We start from the raw sequence: 26,211 nt of genomic DNA on the forward strand, positions 1-26,211 counted from the left end.
GGGGTTCCTTTCTCCTCCCCGGCCCCCCTGTCTGCGGCCGGCGCAGAGGCAGCAGCGGGACTCGAACCCGCGGCCCCAAGGGAGGCGCCGCGCACAGCCCGGCGCCACACGCCGCCGCGGCCACGCCCCCCAGCCAATCCCCGAGCGGCCTGCATGGCGCGCAGCTCTCTATTGGTTGCTCTGGCCGCCCGTCACGCTGCAAGACCCGGTCCCATTGGCTGAGCGGGGCGGGGAGGCGGGGGCCGCCCTCCCAGCGGCGGGGGTGGGGCCGCCGCCTCCATCTTGGCGGAGCGGCGCGTTTGGGGGGTCCCGGCCCGGAGCGGGGGGGACGGGCCCAGGCTGGGGGTCCCGGCCCGGATTTGGGGGGTCCCGGCCCGGATTAGGGGGTCCCGGTCCGGAGCGGGGGGACGGGCCCAGGCTGGGGGTCCCGGCCCGCATTAGGGGGGTCCCCGCCCGGACTGGGGGGGAGGGCCCGGCCTGGGGGTCCCGGTCCGGATTAGGGGGTCCCGGCCCGGATTGGGGGGGCGGGCCCGGCCTGGGGGTCCCGGCCCGGATTGGGAGGGCCCAGCCCGGACTGGGGGGTCGCGGCTCGGATTGAGGGGTCCCGGCCCGGACTGGCGGGGTCCCAGCCCGGATTAGGGTGTCCCGTCCGGGTTTGGGGGGTCCCGGCCCGGACTGGGGGTCTTGGCCTGGACTGGGGGGGGTCCCCTTGGATGCAGTCTCTGGAAGGCAGTGCAGGATTTTGGGGTCCCCTTGGGTGCAGGGCGTGCAGAATTTTGGGGTTTCTTGGGTGCAGCCCCTGGAGGGGAGTGTAGAATTTTTAGGGGTCCCCTTGGGTTCAGGACCGTGCAGGATTTTGGGGTCCCCTTGGGTGCAGCCCCTTAGGAGGGTAGTGCAGGATTTTTGGGGGTCCCCTTGGGTTCAGGACCGTGCAGAATTTTGGGGTGCCCTTGGGTGCAGCCCTTGGGGTTGATCTGTAGAACTCGGGGCCCCCCGGGGGTGCCGCCTCTCAGGGGTTTGGGGGTCCCCCTTTGAGGTGCTGCAAGGGGGGGGTGCAACCTCGGGGGTGTCACTGGGTTTTGGGGTTCGTTCGCCTGTGGTAGTGGGGTTTGGGGGTCCCCAAATTAGTCACTGCAGGAGAGGGTCCTCAAGAGATTTGGGGGGGCTTTGGTACCCCCAGAAATCAGGGGGAGGCCTTGGGGTGCCCCGAGGAGCCCCTGGGTTGGGGTGACACTGAAGGCCCTGTTTTGGGGTGACCCCGAGACCCCCTCGTTCTTGAGGTGCCCCAAAGCCCCCCTGGTTTCAGGGTGACCCCTGCAAGCCCCTTTTTGGGGTGACCCGTGCGTTTGGGGGGAGGTGCCCCAAACCCCGCTTTTGCCGTGTCCCCATTTTCGAGTACCCCCCGCCCCATTTTTGGGGTGTCCCACAACCCCCCGTTTTTGGAGCGACCACGACAGCCCCGTTTCCTGCGGGGTGACCCCGAGGACCCCCCGTTTTTGGGGGCGGCCGTTTTCGGGGTGCCTGGGGCCATGGCGTGGGCGCTGAAGCTGCCGCTGGCCGACGAGGTGATCGAGTCGGGGCTGGTGCAGGATTTCGACGCCAGCCTCTCGGGCATCGGGCAGGAGCTCGGCGCCGGCGCCTACAGCATGAGGTACCGGGGACCCCAAAACTGACAGGGCACCCCAAAACTGACAGGGCACCCCAAAACAGGGCGCCCCAAAACATCCCGGGGCCGTGTGGGGAGTGGGGAGCCCCAAAACGAGCTGGAGGTTGGAGGCGTCAGGCAGCACCTCAGCCATGGTGCCTGAAATGGGAGGGGACCCCAGAATCTCCGGAGGCACCCCAAAATCTCCATGGATCCCCATAACCCCCAAGGGAAACCCCAGAATCTCCAGAGGCACCCCAAAATCTCCATGGATCCCCAAAACCCCCAAGGGAAACCCCAGAATCTCCAGAGGCACCCCAAAATCTCCATGGGTCCCCAGAATTTTCATGGATCCCCAAAACCCCCAAGGGAAACCCCAGAATTTCCAGGAGTCCCCAGAATGTCTGGGGTCCCCAAAATCGCCAAGGGAAACCCCAAAATCTCAATGGATCCCCAAAATCCCAAAGGGAAGCCCCAAAATCTCAATGGATCCCCAAAATCCTAAAGGGAAGCCCCAAAATCTCTGGGAGTCTCCAGAATCTCAGGGGGTCCCCAAAATCCTGGGGGTTCCCCCGGATCTCAAATCCCTGGTGGGGACTCCAAAATCTCTGGGGGTCCCCAGAATCCCGGGGGGGGGATCCCAAAGTCTCTGGGGGTCCCCGGCATCTCCAGGGGGATCCCAGAATCTCTGGGGGTCCCCAGAATCTCCAGGGGGATCCCAAAGTCTCGGGGGGTCCCCAGAATCTCAGGGGATCCCAAAATCTCTGGGGGTCCCCAGAATCTCCAGGGGGATCCCAAAATCTCTGGGGGTCTCCAGAATCTCCAGGGGGATCCCAAAATCTCTGGGGGTCCCCAGAATCTCCAGGGGGATCCCAAAATCTCTGGGGGTCCCCAGAATCTCAGGGGGATCTCAAAGTCTCGGGGGGTCCCCAGAATCTCAGGGGATCCCAAAATCTCTGGGGGTCTCCAGAATCTCCAGGGGGATCCCAAAGTCTCGGGGGGTCCCCAGAATCTCAGGGGATCCCAAAATCTCTGGGGGTCTCCAGAATCTCAGGGGGATCTCAAAGTCTCGGGGGGTCCCCAGAATCTCAGGGGATCCCAAAATCTCTGGGGGTCTCCAGAATCTCCAGGGGGATCCCAAAATCTCTGGGGGTCCCCAGAATCTCAGGGGGATCTCAAAGTCTCGGGGGGTCCCCAGAATCTCAGGGGATCCCAAAATCTCTGGGGGTCTCCAGAATCTCCAGGGGGATCCCAAAGTCTCGGGGGGTCCCCAGAATCTCAGGGGATCCCAAAATCTCTGGGGGTCTCCAGAATCTCAGGGGGATCTCAAAGTCTCGGGGGGTCCCCAGAATCTCAGGGGATCCCAAAATCTCTGGGGGTCTCCAGAATCTTCAGGGGGATCCCAGAGTCTCTGGGGGTCCCCAGAATCTCAGGGGGTCCCCAAAATCCTGGGGGTTCCCCAGGATCTCAAATCCCTGGTGGGGACTCCAAAGTCTCTGGGGGTCCCCAGAATCCCGGGGGGTCCCCAGAATCTTGGGGGTGCCAGGGGCACGGGGAGCCCTGAACTGCGCAAAGCTGGGGCACCAAGGGGGGAACTGGGGCCGTGGGGTGGGATAGGGGCTGGGATGGAGTAGGGAAGGAGTTGGGATGGAGTGGGGATGGAGTAGGGAAGGAGTAGGGATGGAGTGGGGAAGGAGTTGGGAAGGAGTAGGGATGGAGTAGGGAAGGAGTAGGGATGGAGTTGGGTTGGAGTAGGGAAGGAGTTGGGATGGAGTAGGGATGGAGTAGGGAAGGAGTAGGGAAGGAGTACGGAAGGAGTTGGGAAGGAGTTGGGATGGAGTGGGGAAGGAGTTGGGATGGAGTAGGGATGGAGTAGGGAAGGAGTTGGGATGGAGTACGGAAGGAGTTGGGATGGAGTAGGGATGGAGTTGGGATGGAGTTGGGATGGAGTACGGAAGGAGTTGGGATGGAGTTGGGTTGGAGTAGGGATGGAGTGGGGAAGGAGTAGGGAAGGAGTAGGGATGGAGTGGGGAAGGAGTAAGGAAGGAGTTGGGGTGGAGTAGGAAAGGGGTAGGGAAGGAGTAGGGATTAAGTAGGGATGGAGTAGAGAAGGAGATGGGAAGGAGTTGGGAAGGATTCAGGATGGAGTAGGGATGGAATTGGGATGGAGTTGGGATGGAGTAGGGAAAGAGTTGGGATGGAGTAGGGATGGAATTGGGATGAAGTAGGGAAGGAGTAGGGAAGGAGTTGGAAAGGAGTAGGGAAGGAGTTGGGAAGGAGTAGGGATGGAATTGGGATGAAGTAGGGAAGGAGTTGGAAAGGAGTAGGGAAGGAGTAGGGAAGGAGTTGGGATGGAGTAGGGAAGGAGTAGGGATGGAGTTAGGATGGAGTACGGAAGGAGTTGGGATGGAGTAGGGATGGATTCGGGACGGATTCAGGATGGATTCGGGATGCAGTAGGGATGCAGTATGGATGGATTCAGGATGCAGTATGGATGGATTCGGGATGGATTCGGGATGCAGTAAGGACGGATTCAGGATGCAGTAGCGATGGATTCGGGATGCAGTAGGGATGGATTCGGGATGCAGTAGGGATGGATTAGGGATGGATTCGGGATGGATTCGGATGGATTCAGGATGCAGTAGGGACGGATTCGGGATGCAGTAGGGATGGATTCGGGATGCAGTAGGGATGGATTCAGGATTCAGTAGGGATGGATTCGGGATGCCGTTGGGCTGGCGCTGTGGTTGCAGTAGGGACGGAGCAGCGCTGGAGTTACAGCTGGAATTGCGGTTGTTGCAGTGGTTGCAGTCAGGGTTGGGAGCGCTCACAGGTGTACCCAGGTGCTGACAGGTGTATCCAGATGGCCACAGGTGTGCCTCAGGTGAGCCCCTGAGGCCAGATGTTGAGGGCACACCTGGAGCCCTGGGCTCAGGCCGGGTCCAGAGGCAGGGCCAGGTTCCTGGCGGGGCTCTTCCTGCAGGTACCAAGGCCCGGCTTGGATTGAAGGAACCCCCGCCCCCAGCTCACCTGTCTCAGGTGACTCTCCCCCGTCTCCGCAGCGACGTGCTGGCTCTGCCCATCTTCAAGCAGGAGGAGTCCAGCCTGCCCCCGGAGAGCCAGGACAAGCTGCTGCCCTTCCAGTACGTGCTGTGCGCCGCCACCTCCCCCGCCGTCAAGCTGCACGACGAGACCCTCACCTACCTCAACCAAGGTGAGCCCGCACCTGCCCTGCGCAGGTAGCTCGGGAGCCACCCCGGCGGGAGGGTTCTGCCTGCGGAAGTTGTCGTTTTCCCCCCGGGAATTGCTGAGGTTTTGGGGGGTTCCTGTTGGGAAATGGGGGGTGGCAGTGCCTGCACCTGGCTGTGCTCTGCCCAGGTGCAGCGGGGGTCACCTGGGGGTTCGCCAGGTTAAAGGGGGGGTACTGGAGGGTGGTAACAGGTGTGTAACAGGCCAGGTGTGTGCAGGGTGGATACAGGTGTGTCTAAGGTGTATCTGTACAGGTGTGTGCAGGGTGGATACAGGTGTATGTAAGGTGTATCTGTGTGTGTAAGGTGTATCTGCAGAGGTGTGTGAAGAGGTGTGTGCAGGGTGGATACAGGTGTGTGTAAGGTGTGTCTTTGTGTGTAAGGTGTATCTGTATAGGTGTGTGCAGAGTGGTTACAGGTGTGTGTAGGTGTATCTGTACAGGTGTGTGCAGAGTGGTTGCAGGTGTGTGTAGGTGTATCTGTACAGGTGTGTGCAGGGTGGATACAGGTGTGTGTAAGGTGTATCTGTACAGGTGTGTGCAGGGTGGATACAGGTGTGTGTAAGGTGTATCTGTACAGGTGTGTGCAGGGTGGATACAGGTGTGTGTAAGGTGTATCTGTACAGGTGTGTGCAGGGTGGATACAGGTGTGTGTAAGGTGTATCTGTACAGGTGTGTGCAGGGTGGATACAGGTGTCTGTAAGGTGTGTCTGTACAGGTGTGTGTATGGTGTATCTGTGTGTGTAGGTGTATCTGTACAGGTGTGTGCAGAGTGGTTGCAGGTGTGTGTAAGGTGTATCTGTACAGGTGTGTGCAGGGTGGATACAGGTGTGTGTAAGGTGTATCTGTACAGGTGTGTGCAGGGTGGATACAGGTGTGTGTAAGGTGTATCTGTGTATGTAAGGTGTATCTGTACAGGTGTGTGCAGGGTGGATACAGGTGTGTGTAAGGTGTATCTGTACAGGTGTGTGCAGGGTGGATACAGGTGTGTGTAAGGTGTGTCTGTACAGGTGGATGCAGGTGTGTGTAGGTGTATCTGTACAGGTGTGTGCAGAGTGTTTGCAGGTGTGTGTAAGGTGTGTCTGTGTGTGTGAGGTGTACCTGTACAGGTCAGTGCTGGGCAGCTCTGCAGGATGGCAGTTACAGGTTCAGGCTGTACCTGCTGCTTTCAGGTACAACTGGAAGGTCTGGGCTGGCAGGACCCCAAATGAATGAGGAGCTCAGGTGACAGGTACAGGTGACAGAAACCCTCAGGTGTGCTCCTGCCCCCAGGTCAATCCTACGAGATCCGCATGTTGGACAACAGGAAACTTGGGGAGCTGCCTGAGATCAACGGGAAGCTGGTCAAGGTGAGCAGAGAGCACAGGTACCCCTGGCCAGGTGTGCCCATCCCAGCCAGGTGCCCTCAGGGGCCCTGCGGCTGGGTGGGGCTGGGAGATACACCTGTCTGGGGGAGGAGGGTGGTTCCCTTTGCCCCTTTTTGGACAGGGAAGGGGTTACAGGTGTATTCAGATGGTTACAGGTATTCAGGTGCACATCTGGCCAGGTGTGCCAGGGCAGCTCCAGGTGATGTTTCCCCCTTCCCCAGAGCATCTTCCGGGTGGTTTTCCATGACCGGCGGCTGCAGTACACGGAGCACCAGCAGCTGGAGGGCTGGAGGTGGAACAGACCTGGCGACAGGATCCTGGACATAGGTGAGTCTCACCTGGCTGGGGCGGCTGGGAGGTCCCAGGTGGGCCTCACCTGTCCCCCCCCGCAGATATCCCGATGTCCGTGGGGATCATCGACCCCCGCGCGAACCCGACGCAGCTCAACACCGTGGAGTTCCTGTGGGATCCCTCCAAGAGGACGTCGGTCTTCATCCAGGTGAGGCACAGGTGGACAGGTGGGCAGTGCCTCACATCCAGGTGAGGGACAGGTGGGCAGTGCCTCACATCCAGGTGAGGCACAGGTGGGCAGTGCCTCACATCCCGGTGAGGCACAGGTGGGCTCTGTTCCACATCCAGGTGAGGGGCAGGTGGGCTCTGTCCCACATCCAGGTGAGGCACAGGTGAGCACTGTCCCACATCCAGGTGAGGGACAGGTGGGCACTGCCTCATACCCAAGTGAGGCACAGGTGGGCACTGCCTCACATCTAGGTGAGGCACAGGTGGACTCTGTCCCACATCCAGGTGAGGCACAGGTGGGCACTGGCTCACACCCAGCTGAGGCACAGGTGGGCTCTGTCTCACACCCAGGTGAAGCACAGGTGGGCGCTGCCTCATTCCCAGGTGAGGCACAGGTGGGCTCTGTCCCACATCCAGGTGAGGGACAGGTGGGCACTGCCTCACACCCAGCTGAGGCACGGGTGGGCTCTGCCTCACACCCAGGTGAAGCACAGGTGGGCGCTGCCTCATTCCCAGGTGAGGCACAGGTGGGCACTGTCCCACATCCAGGTGAGGGACAGGTGGGCACTGCCTCACATCCAGGTGAGGGACAGGTGGGCACTGCCTCATTCCCAGCTGAGGCACAGGTGGGCACTGCCTCATTCCCAGGTGAGGCACAGCTGGGCTCTGTCCCACATCCAGGTGAGGGACAGGTGGACACTGCCTCATTCCCACCTGAGGCACAGGTGGGCTCTGTCCCCCGGGGGCAGTCCCACAGGAAGCTCACCTGTGCCCAGGTGCACTGCATCAGCACGGAGTTCACGCTGCGCAAGCACGGCGGGGAGAAGGGCGTTCCCTTCCGCGTGCAGATCGACACCTTCAGGGAGAACGAGAGCGGCGAGTACACGGAGCACCTGCACTCCGCCAGCTGCCAGATCAAGGTGTTCAAGGTACCTGCGGACCCCTCCCACCTGGGCTCACCTGTGGGGCTGTCCCACTTTGTCCTGGGGGCTGCCGGTGCCTCTGGAACCTCCCACCTGTAGGAAGAGCGGCCCCAACCTGTGGTGCAGGTGCAGGGAGGGGTTGTTCCCGCTGTGGTCACACCTTGGGGTGCCCGTGACTCCATCCCACCTGCAGCACCCCCAAAATCTCAGCTTGGCTCCTCTTTTCTCACCTGTTCACCTCAGGGGTCGCTGGGGTTTGGGGTCCTGCTCTGCCCTCCCCTGGTCTACCTGGGCCGAGTTCCTTCACCTGTGAGCGCAGGTACAGCCAGGTTTAAGGGAATTTCTTCAGGGATCTGCCAAGGGGAACACCTGGATACCTGTGGAGGTTCCCCGTCCATGGGATTTGAGTTACAAGTGTGTTCAGGTGGTTACAGGTGTCTCCAGGGAGTTACAGGTGTGTTCAGGTGGTTACAGGTGTCTCCAGGTGGTTAGAGGTGTGTTCAGGTGGTTACAGGTGTATTCAGGGGGTTACAGGTGTACTGTGGTGGTTAACGGTGTCTCCAGGTGGTTACAGGTGTCTCTAGGTGGTTACAGGTGTACTCAGGTGGTTACAGGTGTACTGTGGTGGTTAACGGTGTCTCCAGGTGGTTACAGGTGTCTCTAGGTGGTTACAGGTGTACTCAGGTGGTTACCGGTGTCTCCAGGTGGTTACAGGTGTCTCCAGGTGGTTACAGGTGTACTCAGGTGGTTACCGGTGTCTCCAGGTGGTTACAGGTATATTCAGGTGGTTACAGGTGTCTCCAGGTGGTTACAGGTGTACTCAGGTGTTTCCAGGTGTATTCAGGTGTACTCAGGGGGTTACAGGTGTCTCCAGGTGGTTACAGGTGTACTCAGGTGGTTACAGGTATATTCAGGTGGCTACCGGTGTCTCCAGGTGGTTACAGGTGTCTCCAGGTGGTTACAGGTGTCTCCAGGTGGTCACACCCCTGTCCCTGCAGGGGCCCTCAGGACAAGCTGCTCCCCAAACTCCTTTTCCCTCTGCCGAGCGCCAGGAGGGCTGAGTGCCACCTGAGTCACCTGTGCCACCTGCGTGCCTGTGAGTGTCCCTCACACCTGTCCTACCTGTCCCCCTGCCAGCCCAAAGGAGCCGACCGGAAGCAGAAGACGGACCGGGAGAAGATGGAGAAGCGAACGCCCCACGAGAAGGAGAAGTACCAGCCCTCCTACGAGACCACCATCCTGACCGAGGTGAGCTCACCTGCCTCACCTGGCTGCCAGGGAGCAGGGCTGGGCTGCTGGGAGAGCTCGGCTCAAGGTGGTCACACCTGCCAGGCAGAGCTGGGGGCAGAGAAGGTGCTTTTGTACCTGCAGAGGGGCTCTGGGGACATTATTGACCTGAGCTGGGCAGGTGTGTGCAGGGCCAGGTGGGTACAGTCCCAGGTGTGTGCAGGTACAGTCCCAGATGTGTGCAGGGCCAGGTGGGTACAGTCCCAGGTGTGTGCAGGTACAGTCCCAGATGTGTGCAGGGCCAGGTGTGTACAGTCCCAGGTGTGTACAGTCCCAGGTGTGTGCAGTCCCAGGTGTGTGCAGGGCCAGGTGTGTGCAGGGCCAGGTGTGTGCAGTCCCAGGTGTGTGCAGGGCCAGGTGTGTACAGAGCCAGGTGTGTGCAGTCCCAGGTGTGTGCAGGGCCAGGTGTGTGCAGTCCCAGGTGTGTACAGTCCCAGGTGTGTACAGAGCCAGGTGTGTACAGTCCCAGGTGTGTGCAGTCCCAGGTGTGTACAGTCCCAGGTGTGTACAGTCCCAGGTGTGTGCAGGGCCAGGTGTGTACAGTCCCAGGTGTGTGCAGGTACAGTCCCAGGTGTGTACAGTCCCAGGTGTGTGCAGTCCCAGGTGTGTACAGTCCCAGGTGTGTGCAGTCCCAGGTGGGTACAGTCCCAAGTGTGTGCAGGGCCAGGTGTGTGCAGTCCCAGGTGTGTACAGTCCCAGGTGTGTACAGTCCCAAGTGTGTGCAGTCCCAGGTGTGTGCAGGTCCAGGTGTGTACAGTCCCCAGGTGTGTACAGGGCCAGGTGTGTGCAGGTCCAGGTGTGTACAGTCCCAGGTGTGTGCAGGGCCAGGTGTCTGCAGGGCCAGGTGTGTGCAGTCCCAGGTGTGTGCAGTCCCAGGTGTGTGCAGGGCCAGGTGTGTGCAGGGCCAGGTGTGTACAGTCCCAGGTGTGTGCAGGGCCAGGTGTGTACAGTCCCAAGTGTGTGCAGGGCCAGGTGTGTGCAGTCCCAGGTGTGTGCGGGGTCAGGTGTGTGCAGTCCCAGGTGGGTGCAGTCCCAGGTGTGTGCAGTCCCAGGTGTGTGCAGGGCCAGGTGTGTGCAGTCCCAGGTGTGTGCAGTCCCAGGTGTGTGCGGGGTCAGGTGTGTGCAGTCCCAGGTGGGTGCAGTCCCAGGTGTGTACAGTCCCAGGTGTGTGCAGTCCCAGGTGTGTGCAGGGCAAGGCCAGGTATGTGGGGTTGAAGGTGTGTGTGGGTCCAGGTGTGTGATTCGTGTGTGTGCATTGCAGCTGTGTGCAGGTACAGTCCCAGCTGTGTGCAGGTACAGTCCCAGCTGTGTGCAGGTGCAGTGCCAGCTGTGTGCAGGTGTGTCCAGCAGTGTGCAGGTACAGTGCCAGCTGTGTGCAGGTGCAGTGCCAGGTGTGTGCAGGTACAGTCCCAGCTGTGTGCAGGTGCAGTGCCAGGTGTGTGCAGGTGCATTGCCAGCTGTGTGCAGGTGCATTGCCAGGTGTCTGTAGTGCCAGGTGTGTGCATGGTTCCAGGTGTATGCAGGGGTGTGTGCAGTGCAGGTGTGTCCAGCTGTGTGCAGGTGCAGTCCCAGGTGTGTTCAGGTGTGATCAGGTGTGTGTGTGCAGCCCACCTGCGTGCAGGTTCGGCCCAGGTATGTTCAGGTGTGTTCAGGTGCAGCCCAGGTGTGTTCAGGTGCAGCCCAGGTGTGTTCGGGTGTGTTCAGGTGCAGCCCAGGTGTGTTCAGGTGCAGCCCAGGTGTGTTCAGGTGTGTTCAGGTGCAGCCCAGGTGTGTTCGGGTGTGTTCAGGTGCAGCCCAGGTGTGTTCAGGTGCAGCCCAGGTGTGTTCAGGTGTGTTCAGGTGCAGCCCAGGTGTGTTCAGGTGTGTTCAGGTGCAGCCCAGCTGTGTGCAGGTGCAGCTCAGGTGGCCCTGAGCTCACCTGCCGTGCCCGCAGTGCTCGCCCTGGCCCGAGGTCACCTACGTGCCCAACGCGCCGTCGCCCGGCTTCAACAGCTCCCACAGCAGCTTCTCCATCGGGGACGGGTGAGCGCGGCGCCGGGAGCGCTGGGAAACTGGGAAACTGGGAAACTGGGAAACTGGGAGTGTGGGATTGGGAGTGCTGGGAGTGCTGAGACTGGGAGTACTGGGAGTACTGGGAGTGCTGGGAGTGCTGGGAGTGTGGGATTGGGAGTACTGGGAGCGCTGGGAAACTGGGAGTGCTGGGAGTGCTGGAACTGGGAGTGCTGGGACTGGGAGTGCTGGGAGTCCTGGGAATACTGGGAGTACTGGGAGTGCTGGGAGTTCTGGGAGTACTGGGACTGGGAGTACTGGGAGTGCTGGGAGTGTGGGACTGGGAGTACTGAGAGTACTGGCAGTACTGGGACTGGTAGTATTGGGAGTACCGGGAATGTGGGACTGGGAGTGCTGGGAAATTGGGAGTGCTGGGAGTGTGGGACTGGGAGTGCTGGGAGTGCTGGGAGTGTGGTACTGGGAGCACTGGGAGTGCTGGGAGTGTGGGACTGGGAGTGCTGGGACTGGGGGCGGGTCATACTAGGGGTGACACCAGTGCCATTCCAGTGACACCCCAGTGCTATCCCAGTGACACCAGTGCCATCCCAGTGTCCCAGTGCCATCCCGATGGCATCCCAGTAAACCCAGTGCCATATCAGTGACCCCAGTATCACCCCAGTGTCATCTCACTGTCATCCCAGTAGCCCCAGTGCCATCCCAGTATCATCACAGTGCCATCCCAGTGACCCCACTATCACCCCTGTGCCACCCCGGTGACCCCAGTGCCATCCCAGTGACCCCAGTGCCATCCCAGTGACAGTGACACCAGTGTCCCACTGGGACAGTGTCCCCAGTATTGTCCCAGTGACCCCAGTACTCAGCGGGACAGGTATCCCAGTCTGACAGTGACCCCAGTGCCCAGTTACAATGCCCCCAGTGTCCCCAGTACCCCAGTGACCCATATCCCAGTGTCCCCAGTATCCCCTGTCCCAGTGATCCCAGTGTCCCCAGTGACCCCTGTCCCAGTATTCAAGTGTTCCCAGTGTCCCAGTATCCCAGTGACCCTTGTCCCAGTGCCCCCAGTGTTCTAGTGTCCCCAGTGTCCCCAGTGTCCCAGTATCCCAGTGGCCCCTGTCCCAGTGTCCCAGTGTCCCCACTGTCTCCAGTGTCCCCAGTACCCCAGTGACCCATGTCCCAGTGTCCCCAGTATCCCAGTGTCCCCAATACCCCAGTGACCTGTGTCCCAGTGACCCCAGTATGTCAGTGTCCCCAGTGTCCCAGTGTCCCAGTGTCCCCAGTGACCCGTGTCCCTCTGTCCCCAGCAGTGGGTCCCCGAGCCACCAGCCCGACCCCCCCGCGCCCCTGGCTGACGTAAGTACCTGCCCAGGCACACCTGGGGGGGTTCCACGGGGGAGCCCTTGGGTCACCTGCAGACACCTGGGAGGCCCCGCTGTCCCCACCTGGGGGGAATTGCCACCTGTGCTGGCCCACCCTGAGCTCACCTGAGCTCACCTGAGCTCACCTGTGCCTCGGCACAAACGCTTCCGCATCACCTGGAGACATGTCCAGGTCACCTGAGCTCATCACCTCCTCCCACCTGCTCGGGGGCTCAATTCCCACCTGTGCTGAGCTCACCTGTGCCCCTGCCTGCCTGCAAGCACCTGAGCTGGCCAGCCGGGTCACCTGGCGGCAGCTGTGTCCCCCTGTCCCCCCAGACGCTGCTGCCCACCTGGAGCCCGCAGGAGGCGCAGCAGTGGCTGCACCGCAACCGCTTCTCCACCTTCTCACGGCTCTTCAGGAACTTCTCAGGTGAGTTCTGCCCTCACCTGGGCCGGGTCACCTCCCTCACCTGGGCCGGGTCAGCTCCCTCACCTGGGCTGGGTCACCTCCCTCACCTGGGCCAGGTCACCTCACCTGGGCCGGGTCAGCTCCCTCACCTGGGCCGGGTCAGCTCCCCTCACCTGGGCCGGGTCAGCTCCCTCACCTGGGCTGGGTCAGCTCCCTCACCTGGGCTGGGTCACCTCCCCTCACCTGGGCTGGGTCACCTGCGCTCACCTGGGCTGGGTCACCTGCCCTCCCCTCACCTGGGCCAGGTCACCTCACCTGGGCTGGGTCACCTGCACTCACCTGGGCCAAGTCACCTCACCTGGGCTAGGTCACCTCCCCTCCCCTCACCTGGGCTGGGTTTCTTTTCCTCACCTGGGCCAGGTCACCTGCCCTCACCTGGGCTGGGTCACCTCCCCTCACCTGGGCCAGGTCACCTCACCTGGGCTGGGTCACCTGCACTCACCTGGGCCAGGTCACCTCCTCTCACGTGGATTGGGTCACCTCCCCTGGACTGGGCCAGGTCACTTCTCCTCACCTGGGCCTGATCATTTCCCCTCACCTGGGCTGGGTCACCTCCCCTCACCTGGGCTGGGTCATCTCTCACCTGGGCCAGGTCACCTCACCTGGGCCAGGTCACCTCACCTGGGCCACGTCAGCTCCCTCACCTGGGCCAGTCACCTCACCTGGGCTGGGTCACCTGCGCTCACCTGGGCCAGGTCACCTCACCTGGGCTGGGTCACCTGTGCTCACCTGGGCTGGGTCACCTGCACTTACCTGGGCCAGGTCACCTCACCTGGGCTGGGTCACCTGCGCTCACCTGGGCCAGGTCACCTCACCTGGGCTGGGTCACCTCCCCTCCCCTCACCTGGGCTGGGTCACCTCCCTCACCTGGGCCAGGTCACCTCACCTGGGCTGGGTCACCTGCACTCACCTGGGCCAGGTCACCTCCTCTCACGTGGATTGGGTCACCTCCCCTGGACTGGGCCAGGTCACTTCTCCTCACCTGGGCCTGGTCATTTCCCCTCACCTGGGCTGGGTCACCTCCCCTCACCTGGGCTGGGTCATCTCTCACCTGGGCCAGGTCACCTCACCTGGGCCACGTCAGCTCCCTCACCTGGGCTGGGTCACCCTCCCCTCACCTGGGCTGGGTCACCTCCCTCACCTGGGCCGGGTCAGCTCCCTCACCTGGGCCAGGTCACCTCACCTGGGCTGGGTCACCTGTGCTCACCTGGGCTGGGTCACCTGCACTCACCTGGGCCAGGTCACCTCACCTGGGCTGGGTCACCTGTGCTCACCTGGGCCAGGTCACCTCACCTGGGCTGGGTCACCTCCCTCACCTGGCCCAGGTCACCTCACCTGGACTGGACCAGGTCACCTCCCCTCACCTGGCCCAGGTGACACAGAGGGGCTGATTTTGGGGAGAGCGGAGCCGGAAATGGCATTTCTGGGAAAAGGGGCTGAAAATGGACAACGAAGCTGAAAACTGGGGGGAAAAGCTGATTTTGGGGGAAAACGCCGAGAAAACGAATTTTACAGTGGCAAATTTGGGGAAAATAGAGGTGAAAAATCTGGAATTCGGGCAAAAACGGGCTGGGAAATGCTGATTTTAAGGAAATTTAAACTGAAAAACGACAATTGCGGCTAAATGAAGATGAAAACCTCATTTTTGTGGAAAACAGAGGTGAAAAATGCTGGTTTTGGGTAAAGCAACCTCGGAAAATGGCAATTTGGGGAAGATTGAGCTGAAAAATGCCAAATTGGGGGAAAAAAATAAAGCCACGGTTTGCTGATCGGGGGAAAAACAAAGCTGGAAAATTCTGGGATAACCGAGCTGAAAATTACTGATGTGGAGGAAAACGGGGTGGAAAATGTTGAATTTGGGGAAAATTGGGCTGGAAATGCTGATTTTGGGGAAAATGAAGCTGAAAAGTGGTGAATTGTGGGGGAGAAAGGGGTGAAAAATGCTGGGTTTTGGGAAAAGTGAGCTGGAAAATAGGAATTTTGGAAAAACAGAAGTGGAAAACGCTGATTTTGGGGAAAATGGAGTTAAAAAAAAACCCCACTGGTTTGGGGAAAACAAAGCCAAAAAATGATAGTAATATAAATGAACAAATGAATAAATACCCAAAATATGAAATATAAATAAAAGTTATAATTTGGGGGAAAGCAAAGCTGGAGAAGGCTGATTTTGAGGAAAAGCAGGTGAAAAATTGCAGTTCTGGGCAAAGAGAGGAGAAGTTGGGGTGAATTTGGGGTGACTCTGGGCTGAATTTGGGGTGAATTTGAGATGAATTTGGGCTAAATCTGAGATGAATTTGGGGTGACTCTGGGCTGAATTTGGGATGAATTTGGGATGAATCTGGGGTGAATTTGGAATGAATTCAGGGTGAATTTGGGATGAATTCAGTGAATTTGGGGTGACTGGGGTGACTCTGGGGTCAATCTGGGGTGACTCTGGGGTCAATCTGGGGTGAATTTGGGGTGAATTTGGGGTGGATTCAGGGTGACTCTGGGGTGACTCTGGGGTCAATCTGGGTGAGTTTGGGATGAATTTGGGGGGAATCTGGGTGAAACTGGGGTGAGTTTGGGGTCAAGCTGGGGTGAATTCAGGGTGAATTTGGGGTGACTCTGGGGTGACTCTGGTGTGAATTCGGGGTGAGTTTGGGGTGACTCTGGGGTCAGTCTGGTGTGAATTTGGGGTGACTCGGGGTGACTTTGGGGCTCTGCAGGGGCGGATCTGCTGAAGCTCACACGGGAGGACGTGATCCAGATCTGCGGCCCCGCCGACGGCATCCGGCTCTTCAACGCCCTCAAGGGCAGGTGGGACTCACCTGGGGGGGCTGGGACTCACCTGGGGGGGCTGGGACTCACCTGGGGGGGCTGGGACTCACCTGGGGGGGATCAGGACTCACCTGGGGGGGCAGGATTCACCTGGGGGGGCAGGGACTCACCTGGAGGGGTCAGGACACACCTGGGGGGGCAGGGACTCACCTGCGGGGGATCAGGAGTCACCTGGGGGGGCTGGGACACACCTGGGGGGGCAGGGACTCACCTGGGGGGGCTGGGACACACCTGGGGGGGCTGGGACACACCTGGGGGGGCTGGGACGCACCTGGGGGGGTTTGAACTCACCTGGGGGGGCAGGGACTCACCTGAAGGGGTCAGGACTCACCTGGGGGGGCTGGGACACACCTGGGGGGGCAGGATTCACCTGGGGGGGCTGGGACACACCTGGGGGGGGGGGGGGGTCAGGACTCACCTGGGGGGGGGGGGTCAGGACTCACCTGGGGGGGCTGGGACTCACCTGGGGGGGTTTGAGCTCACCTGGGGGGTCAGGACTCACCTGGGGGGGATCAGGACTCACCTGGGGGGTCAGGACTCACCTGGGGGTGCTGGGACTCACCTGGGGGGGCTGGGACTCACCTGGCCCAGCATTTTCCCATCCGAGTCAGGAATTCAGAGGAACTTTGGGGATGGAAGTCCAGGCAGGAGAGAGGAATTGGGGATTGGGGATTGGGGATCGGGGATTGGGGATTGGGGATTGGGTATCGGGGATTGGGAATTGGGAATTGGGGATTGGGGATTTGGGATCGGGAATTGGGGATCGGGGATTGGGAATTGGGGATTGGGGATTGGGGATTGGGGATTTGGGATCGGGAATTGGGGATTGGGGATTGGAAATTGGGGATTGGGGATTGGAAATTGGGGATTGGGGATTAGGGATTGGGGATTGGGGATCGGGAATTGGGGATTGGGGATTGGGGGATTGGGAATTGGGGATTGGGAATTGGGGATTGGAAATTGGGGATCAGGGATTAGGGATTGGGGATCGGGAATTGGGGATTGGGGATTGGGGAATTGGGAATTGGGGAATGGGAATTGGGAATTGGGGAATGGGGAGTGGGAATTGGGGATTGGGAATTGGGGATTGGGAATCGGGGATCGATGGGAATTGGAAATTAGGAATTGGGGATTGGGAATTGGGGATTGGGAATTGGGAATTATGGATGAGGGATTAGGAATTGGGAATTAGGAATTAGGGGTTGGGGATTGGGAATTGGGAATTAAGTAAGTATTGGGGATTATGAATTGGGAATTAGGAATTGGGGATTGGGAATTAGGGATTAGGGATTAGGGATTGGGCATTAGGAATTCTTTGACATTGAGAATCCAGGACTGGAGCCCCAGGCCAGGAGCTCCAGCTGGTCCAGGAGCTGTCTCCACCTGGGACCTGCCCAGAAGGTTCCCAAAAGGGGACGTCCCTCACACCTTGCCCGAAAACGCAGGGGTTTGTCCCAGGGTTGGACACACCTGGAGCATTCGGGGGGTGAGAGGGACAGGGAGTCCAGGTGGGAATGGCTGAGGAGCATCTGGCAGGGACAGAGAGTCCAGGTGGGAATGGCTGAGGAGCATCCTCGGGTGCCTGGCAGGGACAGGGTCCAGGTGGGAATGGCTGAGGAGCATCCTCAGAGTGTCCAGGTGGGAATGGCTGAGGAGCATCCTCAGGTGCCTGGCAGGGACAGTGTCCAGGTGGGAATGGCTGAGGAGCATCCTCGGGTGCCTGGCAGGGACAGGGAGCCCCTCAGGTGGGAATGGCTCACCTGGCTCACCTGGGGCTCAGCCAGGTGGACGCAGCAGGGGGGTTGGGATGAGCTCACCCGGCTGCTCCTGGGGACACCTGGCAGGGAGCGGGGCTGGGCAGGGGGCAGCTCCAGGTGACCCTGCCCTGTCCCAGGATGGTGCGGCCCCGCCTGACCATCTACGTGTGCCAGGAGTCGCAGCAGGTGAGGGACCCCCAGCACGAGCACGAGGACGGCGACGGCAGCAGCGGCACCTTCTTCGGTGAGGGAGCACGGAGCTCACCTGGGGGGCACAGAGCTCACCTGGGGGGCACGGAGCTCACCTGGGGGCAGGGAGCTCACCTGGGGGGCACGGAGCTCACCTGGGGGGCAGAGAGCACACCTGGGGGCAGGGAGCTCACCTGGGGGGCAGGGAGCACACCTGGGGGGCACGGAGCTCACCTGGGGGGCAGGGAGCACACCTGGGGGGCAGGGAGCACACCTGGGGGGCAGGGAGCTCACCTGGGGGCAGGGAGCACACCTGGGCGGCACGGAGCTCACCTGGGGGGCAGGGAGCACACCTGGGCGGCACGGAGCACACCTGGGGGGCAGGGAGCTCACCTGGGGGGCAGGGAGCTCACCTGGGGGGCACGGAGCTCACCTGGGGGGGCAGGGAGCTCACCTGGGAGCAGGGAGCTCACCTGGGGGCAGAGAGCACACCTGGGGGGCAGGGAGCACACCTGGGGGCAGGGAGCGCACCTGGGAGCCAGGAGCACACCTGGGGGGCAGGGAGCGCACCTGGGGGGCAGGGAGCGCACCTGGGCGGCACGGAGCTCACCTGGGGGGGCACGGAGCTCACCTGGGGGGGCTGAGAGGGGCACGGGGTGGGAGGGGCTGGAGACAAACCCACCTGAACAGAGCAGGTGCTGCTGCTCAGGGACCCCGGGAGGTTTGTGGGGCCAGGTGGGGAAATGCCAGGCAGGACACAGTGACAGACAGGGCATGGTGACACACAGGACACAGTGACAGACAGGGCATGGTGACACACAGGACACAGTGACAGGACACAGTGACACACAGGGCATGGTGACACACAGGACACAGTGACAGGACACAGTGACAGGACACAGTGACAGGGCATGGTGACACACAGGACGGGGGTGACAGGACACAGTGACAGACAGGGCATGGTGACACACAGGGCATGGTGACAGACAGGGCATGGTGACACACAGGACAGGGGTGACAGGACACAGTGACAGGACACAGTGACACACAGGGCATGGTGACACACAGGACACAGTGACAGGACACAGTGACAGGGCATGGTGACACACAGGACACAGTGACACACAGGACAGGGGTGACAGGACACAGTGACAGGACACAGTGACACACAGGGCATGGTGACACACAGGACACAGTGACAGGACACAGTGACAGGGCATGGTGACACACAGGGCATGGTGACACACAGGACGGGGGTGACAGGACACAGTGACAGGGCATGGTGACACACAGGACACAGTGACAGGACACAGTGACAGGACACAGTGACACACAGGACAGGGGTGACAGGACACAGTGACACACAGGGCATGGTGACACACAGGACAGGGGTGACAGGACACAGTGACACACAGGGCATGGTGACACACAGGACACAGTGACAGACAGGGCATGGTGACACACAGGACAGGGGTGACAGGACACAGTGCCAGGACACAGGTGACAGACAGGACAGGGGTGAGAGGCAGGACACAGTGGCAGGCAGGTCGCAGGTGACAGGACATTGGTGACAGGACACGGTGCCAGGCAGGACACGGTGACAGACAGGACATGGTGACAGACAGGACACGGTGACAGACAGGACATGGTGACAGGACACAGGTGACAGACAGGACAGGGGTGACAGGACACAGGTGACAGACAGGACAGGGGTGACAGGACAAGGTATCAGCCTGGACACAGGTGCCAGACAAGACGTGGGTGACAGATAGGACACAGTGACAGAACATGGGTGACAGGACATGGTGCCAGGCAGGTGACAGGACATGGGTGGCAGGACACAATGCCAGGCAGGTCGCAGGTGACAGGACATGGGGGACAGGACACGGTGCCAGGCAGGTCGCAGGTGACAGGACACGGGTGACAGGTCGCGGTGCCAGGCAGGTCGCAGGTGACAGGACACGGGTGACAGGACACGGGGGGCAGGACGCAGTGCCAGGCAGGTCCCTGTCCGCGCGCGGCGGTGCCAGCCGCGGGGCCGTGGCACACCTGGCAGCGCGGCCGTGGCACACCTGGCAGCGTGGCCGTGGCACACCTGGCAGCGCAGCCGTGGCACACCTGGCAGCGCGGCCGTGGCACACCTGGCAGCGGGGCCGTGGCACACCTGGCAGCGGGGCCGTGGCACACCTGGCTGTCCCCGCAGTGTACCACGCCGTGTACCTGGAGGAGCTGACGGCGGCCGAGCTGGCGGAGAAGCTGGCGCAGCTGTTCCGGGTGCCCGCGCAGCACATCCAGCACATCTACAAACAGGGCCCCACCGGCATCCACGTGCTGGTCAGCGACCAGGTAACGCCCACCTGCCCCGGGGCACACCTGGCTAACCCTCACCTGCCCCGGGGCACACCTGGCTAACCCTCACCTGCCCCGGGGCACACCTGGGTAACCCCCACCTGCCCCGGGGCACACCTGGCTAACCCTCACCTGCCCCGGGGCACACCTGGGTAACCCCCACCTGCCCCGGGGCACACCTGGCTAACCCTCACCTGCCCCAGGGCACACCTGGCAGTGCCCCCCTGCCCCAGTGCACACCTGGCAGTGACCAGGTAACGCCCACCTGCCCCAGGGCACACCTGGCAGTGCTCAGGTAATGCCCACCTGCCCCGGGGCACACCTGGCTAACCCTCACCTGCCCCAGGGCACACCTGGCAGCGACCAGGTAACGCCCACCTTCCCCAGGGGCACACCTGGCAGCGCCCCCCTGCCCCAGGGCACACCTGGCAGTGATCAGGTAATGCTCACCTGCCCCAGGGCACACCTGGCAGTGACCAGGTAACAACCCCTGCCCCAGGGCACACCTGGCAGTGATCAGGTAATGCTCACCTGCCCCATGGGCACACCTGGCAGCGCCCCCCTGCCCCAGGGCACACCTGGCAGTGACCAGGTAATGCTCACCTGCCCCAGGGCACACCTGGCAGTGCCCAGGTAACCCTCACCTGCCCCAGGGCACACCTGGGGGGCACCCTGGTGACAGCATCACCTGGGCAGGTGCTGGGAAGGGCCCAGATACATCAGGTGTTTCTGGCTGGTGCTTCCAAAGCTCCCACCTGAATTCCCACCTGGGCTCCTCCAGCCCTTTGGATCCCAGGTTCTTCCCCGGCAGCGCTGACCTGGCGCTGTCTGTTTGGGGTTTTCCAGATGATCCAGAACTTCCAGGATGAGTCCTGCTTCGTCCTGGACACCATGAAAGGTGTGTGAGTACCTGGGCTCTGTGTTCGGGCCACACCTGTGTCACATCACCCTTCCCTCACCTGTCCTGGGCTTCCCTTGCAGCCGAAACCAACGACAGCTACCACATCATCCTGAAGTAGGGGGGCCAGGTGAGGGACAGGTGAGGAGCACCTGCAGCCTCTCAGCACACCTGGAGACCCTCCACTCCCAGCGCGAGGACGCAGCAGAGATCTGGGACCCCCCCAGGTGCTGTTACCTGGCCACCCCCCCCGGCAGGGAACACCTGGAGAGCCCCCAGGTGTGGTCACCTGGCAGCCCTGCCCACAGGTGACCCCTGGCATGGACAGGATGCTCCACGGCTGGAGCTCTGGGGCACCAGGTGTGCACCCACCTGGCACAGGTGTTGCCTGCAGGTGGGCGCGGGTGTGAATTGATCTCAGAAGGTCATCAAGAATTCCAGATCCAGATTTTAATTATGCAAAATTGGAGGATAAAGGAATAACTCGGGGCGGGGGGGGGGGGAGGGGAGGGGACGTTGCTGCGTGTTTTGGGGAGAAAAGCAAAGATTTGGCTATTTCTGCTGAATATGGGAAGGGATTGAAGCAGCTCTGGGCAGGTGTCCCGGTGAGGGATCTGCTCAGGTGTGAGAGCTTGATCCCCAGATCCCTCAGACTTGGATGCTCCAGGTCACACCAGCCTCAACCCATCAGGTGTTTCCGACAAAAAAAAACCAAGAAAAAAGACAATAAAAACCGAGGCTTTGATTAAAATAAAGCCAGGGTGGGATCCAGGTGTGGCAGGTCCGGCCTCAGGTGACAGTTGTGACAGTCCGGCCAGTGCAGGGGGTCAGCATCACCCCAGAACTGAATAGCACCTCCAAAATCACCTCAAAACATCTCCCCAGAACCATCCCCAAGACCACACAAAAATCACTCAAAACCACCCCCAAGCAACCCCCAAAATCGGCCCCAAACTACCCCAAAATCACCTCCAAAAATCTGCCAGATCACCTCAGGATGGCCCCGAAATCACCTTGAAATGTCCCTGAATCTTCCCCTAAATTACCCCGTCACCACCCAAAATTACCCCAAAATCATCCCCAAATCCCCCCAAATCACCTCAAATTCATCCCCAAATCCCCCCAAATCACCTCAAGTCCATCCCCAAATCTCCCCAAATCGCCTCAAATTCATCCCCAAATCCCCCCAAATCACCTCAAGTCCATCCCCAAATCACCTCAAATTCATCCCCAAATCTCCCCAAATCACCTCAAATTCATCCCCAAGTCACCTCAAGTCCATCCCCAAATCCCCCATGCCCCAGGGGGTGTCAGAGCAGGAGCACCCCGGGGTTGATCCTGGCTCAGGTGTGCCCAGGTGGGACACACCTGGAGGAGGGGGAGTGCCCTCATTTGCAGGTCGTACCTGGGATTTCACCGGGAACGGGCAGGAGGAGGGACACGGAGGGTCTTTGATCCTTTCATTCCCCTTTCCTTGGCCGGTGGCTGCCGGGTGTGAGCTCAGTGCTGCGCCCCCAGGCTCCAGACCCAGCTGGGGGCTCCAAAGGCAGCAGCCATCAGTGGAGGAAAGAATTTAAACAAACAAACAGAACAGCAACGTTGGTAACAAAGAATTTAAACAAGCAGAACAGCGATGGTACAGACGGGCCTCGGGGTCCTGGCAGAAATTATCCCTGTCCTGGCCACAACCAGGCTATTCCCCACCCCTCGGTGCACAACATCCACAGCATTCCTTATCCCACACCTTGTATTCATCTTTACGCCACCCACAGCATTCCTTATCCCACACCTTGCACTCACCCTTCATTCTAAACCATTCCATATCCCAAACCCTGCACTTGCCCTTTATTCTACACCATCCACACCATTCCTTATCCCAAACCTTGCACTCATCCTTTACACTATCCACATAATTTCTTATCCCAAACCTTGCCCTCGCCCTTTTTTCTGCACCTTCCACACCATTCCTTATCACTTGCACTCATCTTTACACTGTGTGCACCATTCCTTATCCCAAACCCTGCGCTCACCCTTTATTTTACACCATCCATGTCATTCCTTATCCCATCCATGTCATTCCTTATCCCAAACCTTGCACTCCTCCTTTATTCTGCACCGCTCCTTATCCCAAACCCTGCACCATCCTTACCCCATCCATGTCATTCCTTATCCCAAACCCTGCTCTCATCCTTACCCCATCCATGTCATTCCTTATCCCAAACCCTGCACCATCCTTACCCCATCCATGTCATTCCTTATCCCAGACCTTGCACTCACCCCATCCATGTCATTCCTGATCCCAAACCCTGCACTCACCCCATCCATGTCATTCCTGATCCCAAACCCTGCACTCACCCCATCCATGTCATTCCTGATCCCAAACCCTGCACTCACCCCATCCATGTCATTCCTGATCCCAAACCTTGCACTCACCCCATCCATGTCATTCCTGATCCCAAACCCTGCACTCACCCCATCCATGTCATTCCTGATCCCAAACCCTGCACTCACCCCATCCATGTCATTCCTGATCCCAAACCTTGCACTCACCCCATCCATGTCACTCCTCATCCCCACCTTGCCCTCCCCCTTTTTCTGCACCACCCTCCCCCGCCCAGGCTCCCACCCCTTCCAGCTCTTCCCACATTTTACCCGCACAGCAGGATTCCGTCTCCTCAGTCCCCGGCTGGCCCAGGTGTGTGCTGAGGTCGGTCAGTCCTGCCTGTCCGTGTGTCCATCCCGGATCTCTCCCGGGGCTGCTGTGCTGTCAGCTCTGTGCCCAGAGCTCCTCCTCATCCTCCCTGGAGTCACAGCAGGGTCACCCCAGCCAGCGGCACCGGGAACCAAGGCAACCCCGACAAAGGGGAGGAAGATGGCGAGGAGGACTCCGTCTTATCAGAAGGCTAATTAATTAATTACTTTATTTTACTGTGTTATTCTACATTGTATTGCGCTGAATCTGCCCAGCGCTCAACTGCACTGCACAGGATCTCTGTCAGCCGACACACACACACGGGTTCGATTGGTCAATCAATCAAACTGACCCGAATAATCGATCAAATCACCAGAATCCAATTCCCAATTCCCTCCAGGTAAACAATCTTCCACAGAGCACTCCCCTTGTGAACAACGAGAGGAGCAGCAACTGAGATAAGAACTGTTTCTTCTTTCTCTGAGGTTCAGAGAGTGTGAATCCCAGAAACACCCCTGGGAGGTCGTGCCTCGCTTTTCTCTGTGAAGAGAAACGCGGCCAAGCAACGGGACACAGTTCCAGGCTGTTCTCACCCCAGCATCAAAGCCCCCCAGGGACATTTGTGCTCTCTGTCCTCTGCATCTCCCACCAAGTGAGCAGCAACAATCCCAGGGATGGGGTTGGTTTGCTTTTGCTCGCGGCAGGACCGATCCAGGCTCTTCCCTGGCACGTTCCTGGCGTGTCCCACAGGGGCTTTGTCCCCTTCTGCAGCCGCGGGGGGCTCGCGCTGGGCAGGGCTGGTCCTGCTCCGCTGCTGCAGCCTCAGGTGGTCGCTGCCCAGGTGACCCCCACCGACTGCAGCCCCCCGTGGCTGCAGGTGCCCAGGTTTGCCCTCAGGGGGGGTTTTAGCGGCCCCTTGCACCGGCAAAGTTCCCAGGGCTGGTGCCTGGCAGGGAATGTGACACCCCCCAATCCCGAGGGGAATGTGACACCCCCTCATTCCCGAGGGGAGTGTGACACCCCCTCATTCCCGAGAGGAGTGTGACACCCCCCAATCCCGAGGGGACTGTGACACCCCCCCAATCCCAAGGGGAGTGTGACACCCCCCAATAATCCCGAGGGGAATGTGACACCCCCCAATCCCGAGGGGAATGTGACACCCCCTCCCCAATCCCGAGGGGACTGTGACACCCCCCCAATCCCGAGGGGAGTGTGACACCCCTCCAATCCCGAGGGGAGTGTGACACCCCCCAATCCCAAGGGGAGTGTGACACCCCCCAATCCCAAGGGGAATGTGACACCCCCCCAATCCCGAGGGGAGTGTGACACCCCTCCAATCCCGAGGGGAGTGTGACACCCCCCAATCCCAAGGGGAGTGTGATACCCCCCAGTCCCGAGGGGAATGTGACACCCCCCAATCCCGAGGGGAATGTGACACCCCCCAATCCCGAGGGGAGTGTGACATCCCCCAATCCCGAGGGGAATGTGACACCCCCCAATCCCGAGTGGAGCGTGACACCCCCCAATCCCGAGGGGAGTGTGACACCCCCCAGTCCCGAGGGGACTGTGACACCCCCCCAATCCCAAGGGGAGTGTGACACCCCCCAATCCCGAGAGGAGTGTGACACCCCCCAATCCCGAGGGGAGTGTGACACCCCTCCCCATCCCGAGGGGAATGTGACACCCCCCAATCCCGAGGGGAATGTGACACCCCCCCAATCCCGAGAGGAGTGTGACACCCCCCAATCCCAAGGGGACTGTGACACCCCCCCAATCCCGAGGGGAATGTGACACCCCCCAATCCCGAGGGGAGTGTGACACCCCCCAATCCCAAGGGGACTGTGACACCCCCCAATCCCAAGGGGACTGTGACACCCCCCCAATCCCGAGGGGAATGTGACACCCCCCAATCCCGAGGGGAATGTGACACCCCCTCCCCATCCCGAGGGGAATGTGACATCCCCCCAATCCCGAGGGGAATGTGACATCCCCCAATCCCGAGGGGAGTGTGACACCCCCCAATCCCGAGGGGAGTGTGACACCCCCTCCCCATTCCCTCTGGCCCGGGGGTCTGTGAGCCCATGGAATGTGTCCCCCTGTCCCCCCCAGTCCTTTCAGCGCTGCCTCCTCACCGCGGGATTTGTTTTCCCAGGCCCAGGGGGTGTCCAGGCAGGGCTGAGAGGCACAGGCTCCATCTGCAGCCACCCTCGGGTGCCCCCTGCCACTGCCAGCACGCGGCACTGGCCCTGGCGGGTTTGGGGTGCTGTGATGCCACCGACTGCCACTGCCCGCACTGAGATCCCCGATGATGGCATCAATGACAGATGGGGGCAGATGGGGGGCTGTGCTTCCACCCCTGGGGAGCTGGTTCCAGGTGTCAGCTGCTTCCAGGGTCAGCATCACCCCAGAACTTCTCCAGGACTGAGTAGCACCTCCTAAATCACCTCAAAACATCTCCCCAGAACCATCCCCAAGACCACACAAAAATCACTCAAAACCACCCCCAAGCAATTCCCCTAATCACCCCCAAAATCACCTTCAAAAATCTGCCAGATCACCTCAGGATGGCCCCGAAATCACCTTGAAATGTCCCTGAATCTTCCTCCAAATTACTCTGTCACCACCCAAATGATCTCAAATTGATCCCCAAATCCCCCAAACGCCTCACGCTGCACACCCCT

General features: G+C 60.4%; 2 protein-coding genes across 3 annotated transcripts; both read left to right on the plus strand.

The window, feature by feature from the left end:
* The first annotated feature begins 772 nt into the window (after positions 1-772).
* Positions 773-21,609, plus strand: TFCP2 (transcription factor CP2). Of its 2 annotated transcripts, none has more exons than XM_038164199.1 (15): positions 773-1,651; positions 4,708-4,859; positions 6,165-6,241; positions 6,481-6,586; positions 6,652-6,758; positions 7,555-7,707; positions 8,839-8,949; positions 10,922-11,010; positions 12,300-12,348; positions 12,693-12,786; positions 15,534-15,624; positions 17,540-17,646; positions 19,795-19,937; positions 20,787-20,838; positions 20,922-21,609. In XM_038164199.1, exons 1-15 carry the CDS (start codon positions 1,530-1,532, stop codon positions 20,957-20,959), a joined length of 1,491 nt encoding a protein of 496 aa, XP_038020127.1. In that variant the 5' UTR covers positions 773-1,529; the 3' UTR covers positions 20,960-21,609. The 2 variants fall into 2 exon arrangements, with proteins under 2 accessions (XP_038020127.1, XP_038020129.1); XM_038164201.1 differs by having other exon boundaries at positions 12,303-12,348.
* A 564-nt stretch (positions 21,610-22,173) lies between these two features.
* LOC119712661 lies at positions 22,174-23,987 on the plus strand. Its single transcript, XM_038164175.1, has 3 exons — positions 22,174-22,420; positions 22,462-23,533; positions 23,931-23,987. The coding sequence occupies exons 2-3, from the start codon at positions 22,472-22,474 to the stop codon at positions 23,985-23,987; spliced, it is 1,119 nt and encodes a 372-aa protein (XP_038020103.1). The 5' UTR covers positions 22,174-22,420; positions 22,462-22,471.
* Positions 23,988-26,211: the final 2,224 nt, after the last annotated feature.

Source organism: Motacilla alba, chromosome 29 (assembly GCF_015832195.1).
Source record: "Motacilla alba alba isolate MOTALB_02 chromosome 29, Motacilla_alba_V1.0_pri, whole genome shotgun sequence".
Taxonomy (NCBI): Eukaryota; Metazoa; Chordata; class Aves; order Passeriformes; family Motacillidae; genus Motacilla; species Motacilla alba.